The 13,229-nt window shown below is 47.2% G+C and overlaps 1 protein-coding gene across 1 annotated transcript in view; it reads left to right on the top strand.

Annotated features, from left to right (window-relative positions):
* LOC120993678 (acetylserotonin O-methyltransferase-like) overlaps positions 1-13,229 on the top strand; it is a 350,706-nt gene that overhangs the window by 277,334 nt on the left and 60,143 nt on the right. Inside the window, exon 6 of the mRNA XM_040422157.1 lies at positions 6,754-6,894. Within this exon, the coding sequence (XP_040278091.1) occupies positions 6,754-6,894 (141 nt within the window). The remainder of the gene's footprint in view (positions 1-6,753; positions 6,895-13,229) is intronic.

The raw sequence follows: 13,229 nt of genomic DNA, 5'->3' as shown, positions 1-13,229 counted from the left end.
GCATCTGCCAACTCCTGGACAGTCTGTGGTGCAACGTGACGTTGGTGGATAGAGCGAGACATGATGTCCCAGATGTGCTCAATTGGATTCAGGTCTGGGGATCGGGCGGGCCAGTCCATAGCATCAATGCCTTTGTCTTGCAGGAACCGCTGACACACTTCAGCCACATGAGGTCTAGCATTGTCTTGCATTAGGAGGAACCCAGGGCCAACTGCACCAGCATATGGTCTCACAAGGGGTCTGAGGATCTCATCTCGGTACCTAATGGCAGTCAGGCTACCTCTGGCGAGCACATGGAGGGCTGTGTGGCCCTGCAAAGAAATGCCACCCCACACCATTACTGACCCAATGCCAAACCGGTCATGCTGGAGGATGTTGCAGGCAGCAGAACATTCTACACGGCGTCTGCAGACTCTGTCACATCTGTCACATGTGCTCAGTGTGAACCTGCTTTCATCTGTGAAGAGCACAGGGCGCCAGTGGCGAATTTGCCAATATTGGTGTTCTTTGGCAAATGCCAAACGTCCTGCTGTCACTACCAGAGTTTTGAGACGTTCTCACAGCTCTGTTTCTCCACCCCTGTGATGATGTCACTACTAGAGCTTGGAGGAGTCCTCCCAGCTGTTCCTCCTGCGTTTGATTTCCCTGCCCTTAAATCACCCCTCCTCCTTTCTAGGTTGTGGATTATAGTTCTCATTTGAGTTGTAGCTCTTGCTTGAGTATCTTCACTTGTTAGCTATCATTTCACTGGACCTGTGTTCTGCTGCAGTAAGCACTCCGGATATTGCCAGCTGTCCTTGGATCCGTCTTCTCTGCGGCTGCAGCACCTTCAGCTAAGTGTGCAGACATTGTTGTGTACCTGTTTATTTTCTGACTGGATCTGAGGCGGCCACGGTTCCCTCCTTATTCTGAGCAGGGCACCGGTGGCCGTGCCCCTTCCACTATTGTAGGGGTTACAGTGGTCATCAGTCTTAGGTACGTAGGCATGTCCCGTTCCACCATTTGGATCCGGGCATGTGCTTTAGCAGCATAGGGAGAGCTTTGAGGGTCTGACAGGGGTCACCCTTTATCCTCCCTAGTTTGGGTCCGGTCAGTAGCTCTATTAACTGTGTATGCTCTTGTTGCTCACTTACAGCCGTGAAATTATAATCCACCAAAACCGTCCTTTTGACATGGATCCGCTTTCTGGCCTGGTTGACCGCATGCAGGGTCTTTCTTTGGAAGTAGCGGATCTCCGTCAATCTATGTCTCAGCTTCAAGCATTGGGCTCTGCTCCGGCTCATGGAGTCTGTTGTGAGCCAAAGGTCTCACTTCCGGAAACGTTCTCCGGGGGCAGTGAGAATTTTGTTCGCTTCAGAGAGGCATGCAAACTCCATTTTTGCTTGTGTCCCCACTCCTCTGGTAAGGAGGAGCAGAGGGTGAGGATTGTCATCTCCCTGCTCAGGGGTAATGCTCAGACTTGGGCTTTTTCGCTGCCATCAGGGGATCCCTCCCTTCGATCCGTGGAAAGATTTTTTGTGGCCCTGGGGCAGATATATGATGACCCAGATCGTGTTGCTCTGGCCGAATCTAACTTACGTGTTTTATGCCAGAACAAACTGTCTGCGGAGCTTTATTGTTCTGAATTTCGGAGATGGGCAGCTGATTCAGGTTGGAATGATGCTGCACTCCGGAGTCAGTTCTGTCATGGTCTCTCAGAGAGATTGAAAGATGCGTTTGCTTTCCATGAGAGACCAACGTCCTTAGAGTCTGCCATGTCATTGGCGGTACGCCTTGACAGGCGTCTAAGAGAAAGAAACGAGACCTCTCTGTCCAGCCATTGTCAGTCTAGGGGCAGTGGTGCGGACTCATTCAGTGTGCAGGGGCCTCATCCTGTCTCGCTCCCCTCTGAGGAGGAGCCCATGCAGCTAGGTCGACTTGCCCCTGATAAAAGAGGATTTAGTCCTCAGAGTATGGTGTGTTTTTGTTGTGGGGGCATAGCTCATTTGGCAAATGTTTGTCCGTCTAGGAGATTCTTGAACTGTACTAAGAGCAATAATAAGAGAAATACCTCAAAAGGTAAATCATCATATTCTGCTTCATCTGCTACTTTGGGCAAAGTTGATGTAGGAATTGATGCTTTTCCTCTGACCTGCAGTTCCCGTTTTCTCCTGTCTGCCAGGGTGGCGCTAGAGAGCAAAGTAATTTCTTGTGAGATTTTTGTCGATAGTGGAGCGGCCGTCAATCTTATTGACACTCAATTTGTAGCCATGCATGGTTTTCAGGTTTGCACATTAGAAAAGGATATACCTGTTTTTGCTATTGACTCTGCTCCACTCTCACAGAGATCTCTGAAGGGCATTGTTCACAATATCCGGCTAGCTGTAGGTGACACTCATGTGGAGGATATATCTTGTTTTGTCCTTAACGGATTGCCTTCTTTTGTAGTTTTGGGGTTACCCTGGCTCACTAGACATAACCCCACTATTGATTGGCAAGGAAGGCAAATAAATGAGTGGAGTGACTTTTGTAGAGAGAATTGTCTCACAGCGACTTTTGCAGAGGTGTCTACTAAAACTGTGCCATCATTTCTCTCTGATTTCTTGGACGTGTTTTCCGAGAGCGGTGTTCAGGAGCTACCTCCTCACCGGGAGTTTGACTGTCCCATTAACCTCATTCCCGGCGCCAAGCTGCCAAAAGCACGCCTCTACAATCTCTCACAACCGGAAAGAATCGCAATGCGAACCTATATCTCCGAGAGTCTCGATAAGGGGCATATTCGTCCCTCAAAATCACCTGTTGCCGTGGGTTTTTTTTTTGTTAAAAAAAAAGATGGCTCTCTGAGACCTTGCCTAGATTTTAGGGAGCTGAACCGTATCACGATTCGCGATCCCTATCCCCTTCCTCTGATCCCGGACCTCTTCAACCAAATTGTTGGGGCCAAGGTTTTTTCCAAATTGGATTTGAGAGACGCGTACAACCTGGTCAGGGTCAGAGAGGGGGATGAATGGAAAACGGCCTTTAATACTCCTAACGGGCATTTCGAGAATCTCGTTATGCCATTCGGCCTGATGAATGCTCCGGCCGTCTTTCAGCATTTTGTTAATAGTATTTTCTACCATTTAATGGGTAAATTTGTATTGGTGTATCTTGATGATATTTTGATTTTTTCCCCTGATGTTCAGACCCATCAGGATCATCTTTTTCAGGTTCTGCAGATTCTGCGGGAAAATAAATTGTACGCCAAGCTGGAGAAATGTCTTTTTATGGTATCGGAGATTCAATTTCTGGGTTTTCTCCTCTCTGCTTCTGGTTTTCGCATGGATCCGGAGAAGGTCCGTGCTGTACTTGAGTGGGAGCTTCCTGAGAATCAGAAGGCATTGATGCGCTTTCTGGGTTTTGCGAACTATTACAGAAAGTTCATTTTGAATTATTCCTCTGTTGTCAAACCCCTTACTGACATGGCAAAAAAGGGGGCGGATCTTTCCTCTTGGTCGGAGGAGGCGCTTGCAGCTTTTTCTAAGATTAAAGAGAGTTTTGCGTCTGCTCCCATCTTGGTGCATCCCGATGTTTCCTTACCTTTTATTGTTGAGGTGGATGCTTCCGAGGTGGGTGTGGGTGCGGTTTTGTCCCAGGGCCCTTCTCCTGCCAAATGGCGACCCTGTGCCTTTTTCTCTAAAAAACTCTCCCCGGCAGAGAGAAACTATGATGTGGGAGATAGGGAGTTGTTGGCCATCAAATTGGCTTTCGGGGAATGGCGCCATTGGTTGGAGGGGGCCAGGCACCCTATCACCGTTTTTACCGACCATAAGAATCTGGCATACTTGGAGTCAGCCAGGCGTATGAATCCGAGACAGGCTAGATGGTCTCTGTTCTTCTCCAGATTCAATTTTGTCGTTACATTCCGCCCTGGGATCAAAAATGTGAAGGCTGATGCTCTCTCTTGCTTTTTTCCGGGAGGAGGAAACTCCGAGGACCCGGGTCCCATTTTGGCGGAGGGGGTAGTTGTTTCTGCTCTATATTCCGATTTGGAGGCCGAGGTCCAGGCTGCCCAGACTGAGGCACCTGCCCGTTGTCCTTCTGGGAAGTTGTTTGTGCCTCCTGAGCTACGTCACAAACTCTTCAAGGAGCATCATGATACTGTTCTTGCTGGTCACCCCGGGAGTAGAGCCACGGTAGATCTCATTGCTCGGAGATTTTGGTGGCCGGCTCTTCGTAAGTCGGTGGAGGGTTTTGTGGCTGCTTGTGAGACGTGCGCTCGCGCTAAGGTCCCTCGTTCACGGCCTTCAGGTTCCCTTCTCCCGTTACCCATACCTTCCCGTCCTTGGACACACCTGTCCATGGACTTTATCACGGATCTTCCTAGTTCCTCAGGGAAGTCGGTGATCCTGGTGGTGGTGGACCGTTTCAGCAAGATGGCTCATTTCGTACCTTTCCCTGGTTTACCCAATGCTAAAACGTTGGCGCAAGCTTTTGTCGACCATATTGTTAAATTGCACGGCATTGCCTCTGATATTGTTTCCGATAGAGGCACGCAGTTTGTGTCCAGGTTCTGGAAGGCTTTCTGTTCTCGCCTGGGGGTTCGGCTGTCCTTCTCTTCTGCTTTTCACCCGCAGTCGAATGGTCAGACTGAGCGCCTCAATCAGAATCTGGAGACATATTTGCGCTGTTTTGTGGCAGGGAACCAGGAGGATTGGTGTTCATTTCTCCCTCTTGCTGAGTTTGCTCTGAACAACCGTCGTCAGGAATCTTCTGATAAGTCACCATTCTTTGGTGCATATGGGTTCCATCCGCAGTTTGGGACATTCTCGGGAGGCGCTCTTTCTGGTTTACCTGAGGAGGAGAGATTTTCCTTGTCCTTGTCTACCATTTGGCAAAAGATTCAGAGCAATCTTAGAAAGATGAGTGAGAAGTATAAGCGTGTGGCTGATAAGAGACGTGTGCCTGGTCTGGACCTGAATGTGGGTGATCTGGTGTGGTTGTCTACAAGAAATATTAAACTGAAGGTTTCCTCCTGGAAATTGGGTCCCAAGTTTATTGGGCCTTATAAAATCTTGTCAGTCATCAATCCTGTTGCCTTCCGTCTTGATCTTCCACGGGTTTGGAGGATACATAATGTATTTCACAGATCTCTCTTAAAACCATATGTCCAGCCCACGGTACCCTCCTCTTTGCCTCCTCCTCCGATTTTGGTTGATGGCAATCTGGAGTTTGAGGTTTCTAGAATTGTGGACTCTCGCATTGTCCGCGGTTCTCTTCAGTACCTCGTTCATTGGAAGGGTTATGGTCCTGAGGAGAGGATGTGGGTTCCGGTGTCGGACATTAAAGCCACTCATCTCATCAGGGCATTTCATAGGGCTCATCCTGAGAAGGTGGGTCCTGGGTGTCCGGAGTCCACCCGTAGAGGGGGGGGGGGTACTGTCACTACCAGAGTTTTGAGACGTTCTCACAGCTCTGTTTCTCCACCCCTGTGATGATGTCACTACTAGAGCTTGGAGGAGTCCTCCCAGCTGTTCCTCCTGCGTTTGATTTCCCTGCCCTTAAATCACCCCTCCTCCTTTCTAGGTTGTGGATTATAGTTCTCATTTGAGTTGTAGCTCTTGCTTGAGTATCTTCACTTGTTAGCTATCATTTCACTGGACCTGTGTTCTGCTGCAGCAAGCACTCCGGATATTGCCAGCTGTCCTTGGATCCGTCTTCTCTGCGGCTGCAGCACCTTCAGCTAAGTGTGCAGACATTGTTGTGTACCTGTTTATTTTCTGACTGGATCTGAGGCGGCCACGGTTCCCTCCATATTCTGAGCAGGGCACCGGTGGCCGTGCCCCTTCCACTATTGTAGGGGTTACAGTGGTCATCAGTCTTAGGTACGTGGGCATGCCCCGTTCCACCATTTGGATCCTGGCATGTGCTTTAGCAGCATAGGGAGAGCTTTGAGGGTCTGACAGGGGTCACCCTTTATCCTCCCTAGTTTGGGTCCGGTCAGTAGCTCTATTAACTGTGTATGCTCTTGTTGCTCACTTACAGCCGTGACACCTGCACGGTGTTGGGCTGTAAGCACAACCCCCACCTGTGGACGTTGGGCCCTCATATCACCCTCATGGAGTCTGTTTCTGACCGTTTGAGCAGACACATGCACATTTGTGGCCTGCTGGAGGTCATTTTGCAGGACTCTGGCAGTGCTCCTCCTGTTCCTCCTTGCACAAAGGTGGAGGTAGCGGTCCTGCTGCTGGGTTGTTGCCCTCCTACGGCCTCCTCCACGTCTCCTGATGTACTGGCCTGTCTCCTGGTAGCGCCTCCATGCTCTGGACACTACGCTGACAGACACAGCAAACCTTTTTGCCACAGCTCGCATTGATGTGCCATCCTGGATAAGCTGCACTACCTGAGCCACTTGTGTGGGTTGTAGACTCCGTCTCATGCTACCACTAGAGTGAAAGCACCGCCAGCATTCAAAAGTGACCAAAACATCAGCCAGGATGCATAGGAACTGAGAAGTGGTCTGTGGTTACCACCTGCAGAACCACTCCTTTATTGGGAGTGTCTTGCTAATTGCCTATAATTTCCACCTGTTGTCTATCCCATTTGCACAACAGCATGTGAAATTGATTGTCACTCAGTGTTGCTTCCTAAGTGGACAGTTTGATTTCACAGAAGTGTGATTGACTTGGAGTTACATTGTGTTGTTTAAGTGTTCCCTTTATTTTTTTGAGCAGTGTATATATATATTGTTCATTGTTCCCAACTTGCACTTAAAAATACCCCTTTCTCTTATAGGATGTACAGGAAGTCTTGCAAAACAACTTGTATCTACATATAAGGAGTCAACAGTCACCATTATGGACCTGCCAAAAGTTGTGCAAGCAGCTAAGAAGCATTTTGCTACAGATAAGGAGCAGAAGATACATTTCCTTGAAGGTGCAGTATATAAAAGGAAGAAATGACAGCAAAGGATAGCATCTCATATGCATGTATTGTTTTTCTTACTCTACATTCAGAGTGTATGGATATATAACATTAGGAATTGCTCTTAAACGACGACCTTTCATGGGTCCAGACATTATAAACTAAGTATCAGGATACGTAGGGGATAATGCAGCAATCTAACTGCACTTACTATTTTTCCTGGGCGCCGCTCCGTTCGCCCGCTGTGGCTCCCATTGTATTATCCCGCCTGGTATGCTAATTAATAGCATCGGAGCAATAAGTGAGGAGACTGAGTCTTTTTCTCCATGGGTGTCTCCTTCTCCCCTTGTTGTAGCGCTGTCCAATGGCAGTGGAGAGCGTCACAGCCAGGGAGAAAAATAAACTTACTACAGCCAGGGGAGAAGGAGACGCCCACTGAGAAAGACTCAGTCTCCTCCTCATTGCTCTGATGCTACTAATTAGCATACCAGACGGGATAATACAATGGGAGCCACAGCGGGCGAATGGAGCGGCGCCCAGGAAAAATAGTATCCTGATACTTAGTTTATAATGTCTGGACCCATGAAAGGTCCTCTTTAATGTAGTTTCCTAATATACATGCAATAAAAACATAAATGTGGCTAAGATATTATTTTAAACTATATTCATAGGTGTTGTACTGTATTTTTATATAAATAGTGTGTGTATATATATATATATATATATATATATATATATATATATATATATATATACACTCACCTAAAGAATTATTAGGAACACCATACTAATAGGGTGTTGGACCCCCTTTTGCCTTCAGAGCTGCCTTAATTCTACGTGGCATTGATTCAACAAGGTGCTGATAGCATTCTTTAGAAATGTTGGCCCTAATTGATAGGATAGCATCTTGCAGTTGATGGAGATTTGAGGGATGCACATCCAGGGCACGAAGCTCCCGTTCCACCACATCCCAAATATGCTCTATTGGGTTGAGATCTGGTGACTGTGGGGGCCATTTTAGTACAGTGAACTCATTGTCATGTTCAAGAAACCAATTTGAAATGATTCGAGCTTTGTGACATGGTGCATTATCCTGCTAGACCATCAAAGGATGGATACATGTTCTCATTCTGTTTACACCAAATTCGGACTCTACCATTTGAATGTCTCAACAGAAATTGAGACTCATCAGACCAGGCAACATTTTTCCAGTTTTCAACAGTCCAATTTTGGTGAGCTCGTGCAAATTGTAGCCTCTTTTTCCTATTTGTAGTGGAGATGAGTGGTACCCGGTGGGGTCTTCTGCTGTTGTAGCCCATCCGCCTCAAGGTTGTGCGTGTTGTGGCTTCACAAATGCTTTGCTGCATACCTCGGTTGTAACGAGTGGTTATTTCAGTCAACGTTGCTCTTCTATCAGCTTGAATCAGTCGGCCCATTCTCCTCTGACCTCTAGCATCCACAAGGCATTTTTGCCCACAGGACTGCCACATACTGGATGTTTTTCCCTTTTCACACCATTCTTTGTAAACCCTAGAAATGATTGTGCGTGAAAATCCCAGTAACTGAGCAGATTGTGAAATACTCAGACCGGCCCGTCTGGCACCAACAACCATGCCATGCTCAAAATTGCTTAAATCACCTTTCTTTCCCATTCTGACATTCAGTTTGGAGTTCAGGAGATTGTCTTGACCAGGACCACATCCCTAAATGCATTGAAGCAACTGCCATGTCATTGGTTGACTAGATAATTGTATTAATGAGAAATAGAACAGGTGTTCCTAATAATTCTTTAGGTGAGTGTATATATATATTAATAACACATTGCGGAATCTGCACTGAAAGATATGCTGTGTGTGCTTATGACCTTTTTCAAGTTATCCATCCATCATGTAGTGGTGGTATAAATAAACTATATGGATGAAAGTATTGCCACATATAAGCATTACAGAAGCTTTTATGACATCCCATCTTAAATCCATAAGCATTAATACAGAGTTGGCTCCCCCCTTTGCAGCTAAAACACTGTTTTTGAGGCCAGACACTGATGTTGGTTGTGAAGTCCTTGGTCACAATCTCCATTCTAGTTCATGCTAAAAGTGTTTCAGGGGCTGAGGTCAAGGGCCAGTCAAATTCTTCACACCAAACTCACCCGACCATGCCTTTATGGACCTTGCTTTGTGCACAATGAGGTACAATCATGATGGATGGATAACTTGAAAAAGGTCATAAGCACACACAGCACAGCACATCTGTCCTTGTGGTGAATGCGGTCCGTCCCGGCATCCTCCATTGTACGCATTTTTTGCTGGGGATTGCCGTTATCTGCGAACCGCATGCGGAGGAATTGCTCCCCCAGTTATAGACACGCTACAGTGTCTGGGTTTCGAGCATTTCCACCCGTTTAGGACACTTTTTTTGTAAGTTTTTGAAGTTTTGTTCAGACCTGAATCGAATCAGGCTGAACCAAAGTTGCTCAAATTGCCCTGAAAGTTGATATATAACCCCCTCTAGCCTCCTAGGACAAAGAATTATGGGGAAAATGTGTTGTCTCTTTTCATTTATTTTTCATGATTTTTTTTCTTTAAACCTTTCCCCCTCCCTAACTGCAATGACCGTAATAGTAAATGATATCTGAGTGACAATGACATACATAGCTATAAGTAGATGCATGTTTCACAGCTTTAATATACAGCGTGTTCAAAAATGCACTGCGTGATAACGTGTGTTATGCTTTTTTCATATTCCAAAGCTTCTAAAAACGGTCTATTATTGGGGGCAGATGATGTTTAAACAGACACAGTGTTATGGGATAATAAAAAATAAAAAATGAAAAAGTGGTTTCGGGGACCAATAGCATTGGCAGTAAGGGATTAGCAGCTAAGGCAGCAGTGGTGGCAGCAGCAGCCATATGTTGGCAATCAGGCAGCAGCACGATGGAGGCATCAGCCTTACAGAAGATGATGGTCGGCTGGCCGAAGCAATGGCACAATGGCACCAGTGGTGATGGAGGCAGCAGTAGCTGAACAGAACATGATGATTGGCAGGTCGCAGCAGTGTCATGATGGTGGTGGTAGCATGATGGAGGCAGCAGCAGCCATAAGGAACATGATGGTTGGAAGGTAGCAACAGTGGCATGATGGTGGCGGTGGCATTATAGAGGCAGGCAGACAGCAACAGTGGCAAGATGGGTGTAACGGTCACGTCCACACACACACAGGGGGAAGGGTAGTGACCACTGCGCTCCACCCTCACCCCTGGCCCTGCCTACTTGCCTCACGAGTCCTGATGACAGGGGACAACTGGACGGCAATCCCTAACTAAGGATATGTGCAGGGAAGACAGACAAGACAAAATACGAAACATGAACGGACCGGGTCAGAACCAAGAGAGCTACGCAGTACAACGGATTAAGCAAAGAATGGTCAGGAGAAGCCGGGGTCAAATACCAGGAGAGTAGAGAAGTACAAGAGGAGTCCTAAGAGAGTAGTCAGGTGGGAGCCGAGGTCACAATACCAGGATGTATGCGCAGTACAGGAGGAGCAGGCAGAGGATCGTCAGGGAACAGGATCAGGTAAATATTCAGTAGTCCAACAAATAGCCAGGAGCCTAGAAATTAACAGGCAACCTGTAGCCAGCAGGCTGCCTGTATTTATAGTGGGGAGTGAGGGTCATGTGACGTGGCCAGCATCACATGACCGACAGACCAACCAGTCGAGCACCGAGTGATCAGCTCGGCGCTCAAGGCAGACTAGGAGCAGGGAGCCACCCAGCTAGTAAAGCCGCCCTGGGAATGAGGTCAAACACAGAACCTCATTCCAAAAGCTAAGCAACAGTTCTGCGGGCAATGGGAGACCGAGTGCACCTTCGGAACCCCGTGACAGTACCCCCCCTTTTACGAGGGGCCACCGGACCCAAGATTTCAGGCGATGGCTTTTCAGGGTGTTCTAAATGAAATTTACGAACCAGTCTAGGAGCATGAACCTCCCTGGCAGGTACCCAAGATCTCTCTTCAGGTCCATACCCCTTCCAGTGAATCAGATACTGCAAGGAGTTACGCACCTTCCTGACATCCACTATTTTAGACACGACATACTCGACAGCATCATTAACAAGAACCGGCGGAGGCGAGGCTTTCGATGGTACTACCGGTTCAAAATATTTTTTAAGTAGAGATTTATGGAACACATTATGAATGTGGAATGACTCGGGCAGCTCCAACCTAAATGATACCGGGTTAATCACCTCCGTGATCTTATATGGACCAATAAAACGAGGAGCAAATTTTCTAGAAGCTACCTTGAGAGATAGATTCTTGGAGGACAACCATACTTTATCCCCAACCTGAAAGTTCACCCCCCTTGAACGTCTCCTATCGGCCTTGAGTTTTTGAGAACTTTGAGCCTTTTCTAGGTTCGATTGAACCCGGGCCCAAACTGTGCACAGTTCGGAGGAGAGTTTATCAGCTTCAGGGTTAGAGGAGGAGACGGACGACCCAGAATGAAAACGGGGATGAAAACCATGGTTACAAAAGAAAGGGGAGACCCCAGCAGAAGAATTGACACGGTTATTCAGAGCAAATTCAGCCAACGGAAGGAATTTGAACCATAATTGCTGGTCATCAGCAACATACAACCTCAGGAATTGTTCCACAGACTGATTAAGGCGTTCAGTCTGCCCATTACTCTCAGGATGGTAGGCGGAAGAAAAAGACAACAAAATTTTACATCTTTGACAGAAGGCCCTCCAGAATTTGGACACAAACTGCACACCCCTGTCCGAAACAATATTTTCCGGGATGCCATGTAAACGAACAACCTCTCTCACAAAAATAGACTCCAGGGTTTTAGCATTCGGAAGTTTAGACAGGGGAATGAAATGAACCATCTTGCTAAACCTATCGACCACTACCCAAACCACAGTCTTACCCTCCGCCAGCGGTAGGTCAGTTATAAAGTCCATCGAGATATGGGACCAGGGTCTACTGGGAATGGGTTGTGGTCGTAGGTTACCAGCAGGGCGAGTCCTAGGTGTCTTAGACCTGGCACAAACCTCACAGGCTGACACGTAGGACTTGACATCCCTGGTCAGAGTGGGCCACCAATAAGATCTAGAAACCAGATCCTTAGTGCCCTCAATACCCGGATGTCCACAAAAGGCAGAATCGTGACACTCACCCAACAGCTGGAGACGAAATTGTATGGGAACAAACAACTTATCTGTCGGGGTGGATGCCGGTGCCAGATGTTGTTCAGCCTTAATGCGAGCCGAGATATCCTGGGTTAGAGCCGCTAAGAAGATGTTTGCTGGTAGGATGGATTCAGGCGGCGTCTCAGTGGGTTGAAAAGCATGGAAGCTCCGAGATAATGCGTCTGCCTTCACATTTTTACTTCCCGGCCTGAACGTAATGGAGAAATCAAAACGGGTAAAAAACAGAGCCCATCGGGCTTGTCGGGGATTCAACCTCTTAGCGGACTCGAGAAACATTAGGTTTTTATGGTCAGTGACAACAGTTACTCGATGCCTTGCCCCCTCCAAAAAATGTCTCCACTCCTCAAATGCCCATTTAATGGCCAACAGCTCCCTATTCCCTATGTCGTAGTTTCTCTCCGTGGGAGAGAATTTTCTAGAGAAGAAGGCACACGGTCTCAGGTTAGTGAGGCTAGCAGGACCTTGTGAAAGGACTGCTCCTGCGCCGTACTCGGACGCATCCACCTCCACAATAAAGGGTCTCTCCTGATCAGGCTGGATCAGAATGGGAGCGCTACTAAATGCCTTTTTTAATGTTTCAAATGAAGAAATGGCCTTGGTAGACCAATTCTCCAAATCCGCCCCTTTCTTAGTAAGGTCGGTCAATGGATTGGCAATTACAGAAAAATTCATGATAAATTTACGGTAGTAATTAGCGAAACCCAAAAACCGTTGTAAAGCCTTTAAGGATGAAGGCCTTACCCATTCCTTAATTGCTAAAACCTTACCAGGATCCATCTTAAAGGTGTGAGGAGTCAAAACATGCCCTAGAAACAGTATCTCCTGTACACCAAAGACACATTTCTCTTGCTTAGCGGATAGCTGGTTCTCCCTCAACACCTCTAATACTTGTTTGACATGGGACACATGAGATTCGAAATCAGGAGAGAATATCAAAATGTCGTCAAGATAGACAACAATAAATTTACCTAAGAACTCCCTAAGAATATCGTTCATTAAGTTTTGGAACACAGCTGGGGCATTGCTGAGTCCAAAAGGCATCACCTGATATTCAAAGTGTCCTATCGGAGTATTGAACGCTGTCTTCCATTCGTCTCCCTCCTTGATTCGGATTAGATTGTATGCCCCTTTCAGGTCAA

The sequence above is a fragment of the Bufo bufo genome, chromosome 3 (assembly GCF_905171765.1).
Source record: "Bufo bufo chromosome 3, aBufBuf1.1, whole genome shotgun sequence".
NCBI lineage: Eukaryota > Metazoa > Chordata > Amphibia > Anura > Bufonidae > Bufo > Bufo bufo.
The sequence above is the reverse complement of the archived record's forward strand: the minus strand, read 5'-3'. Positions and strand labels throughout refer to the sequence as shown.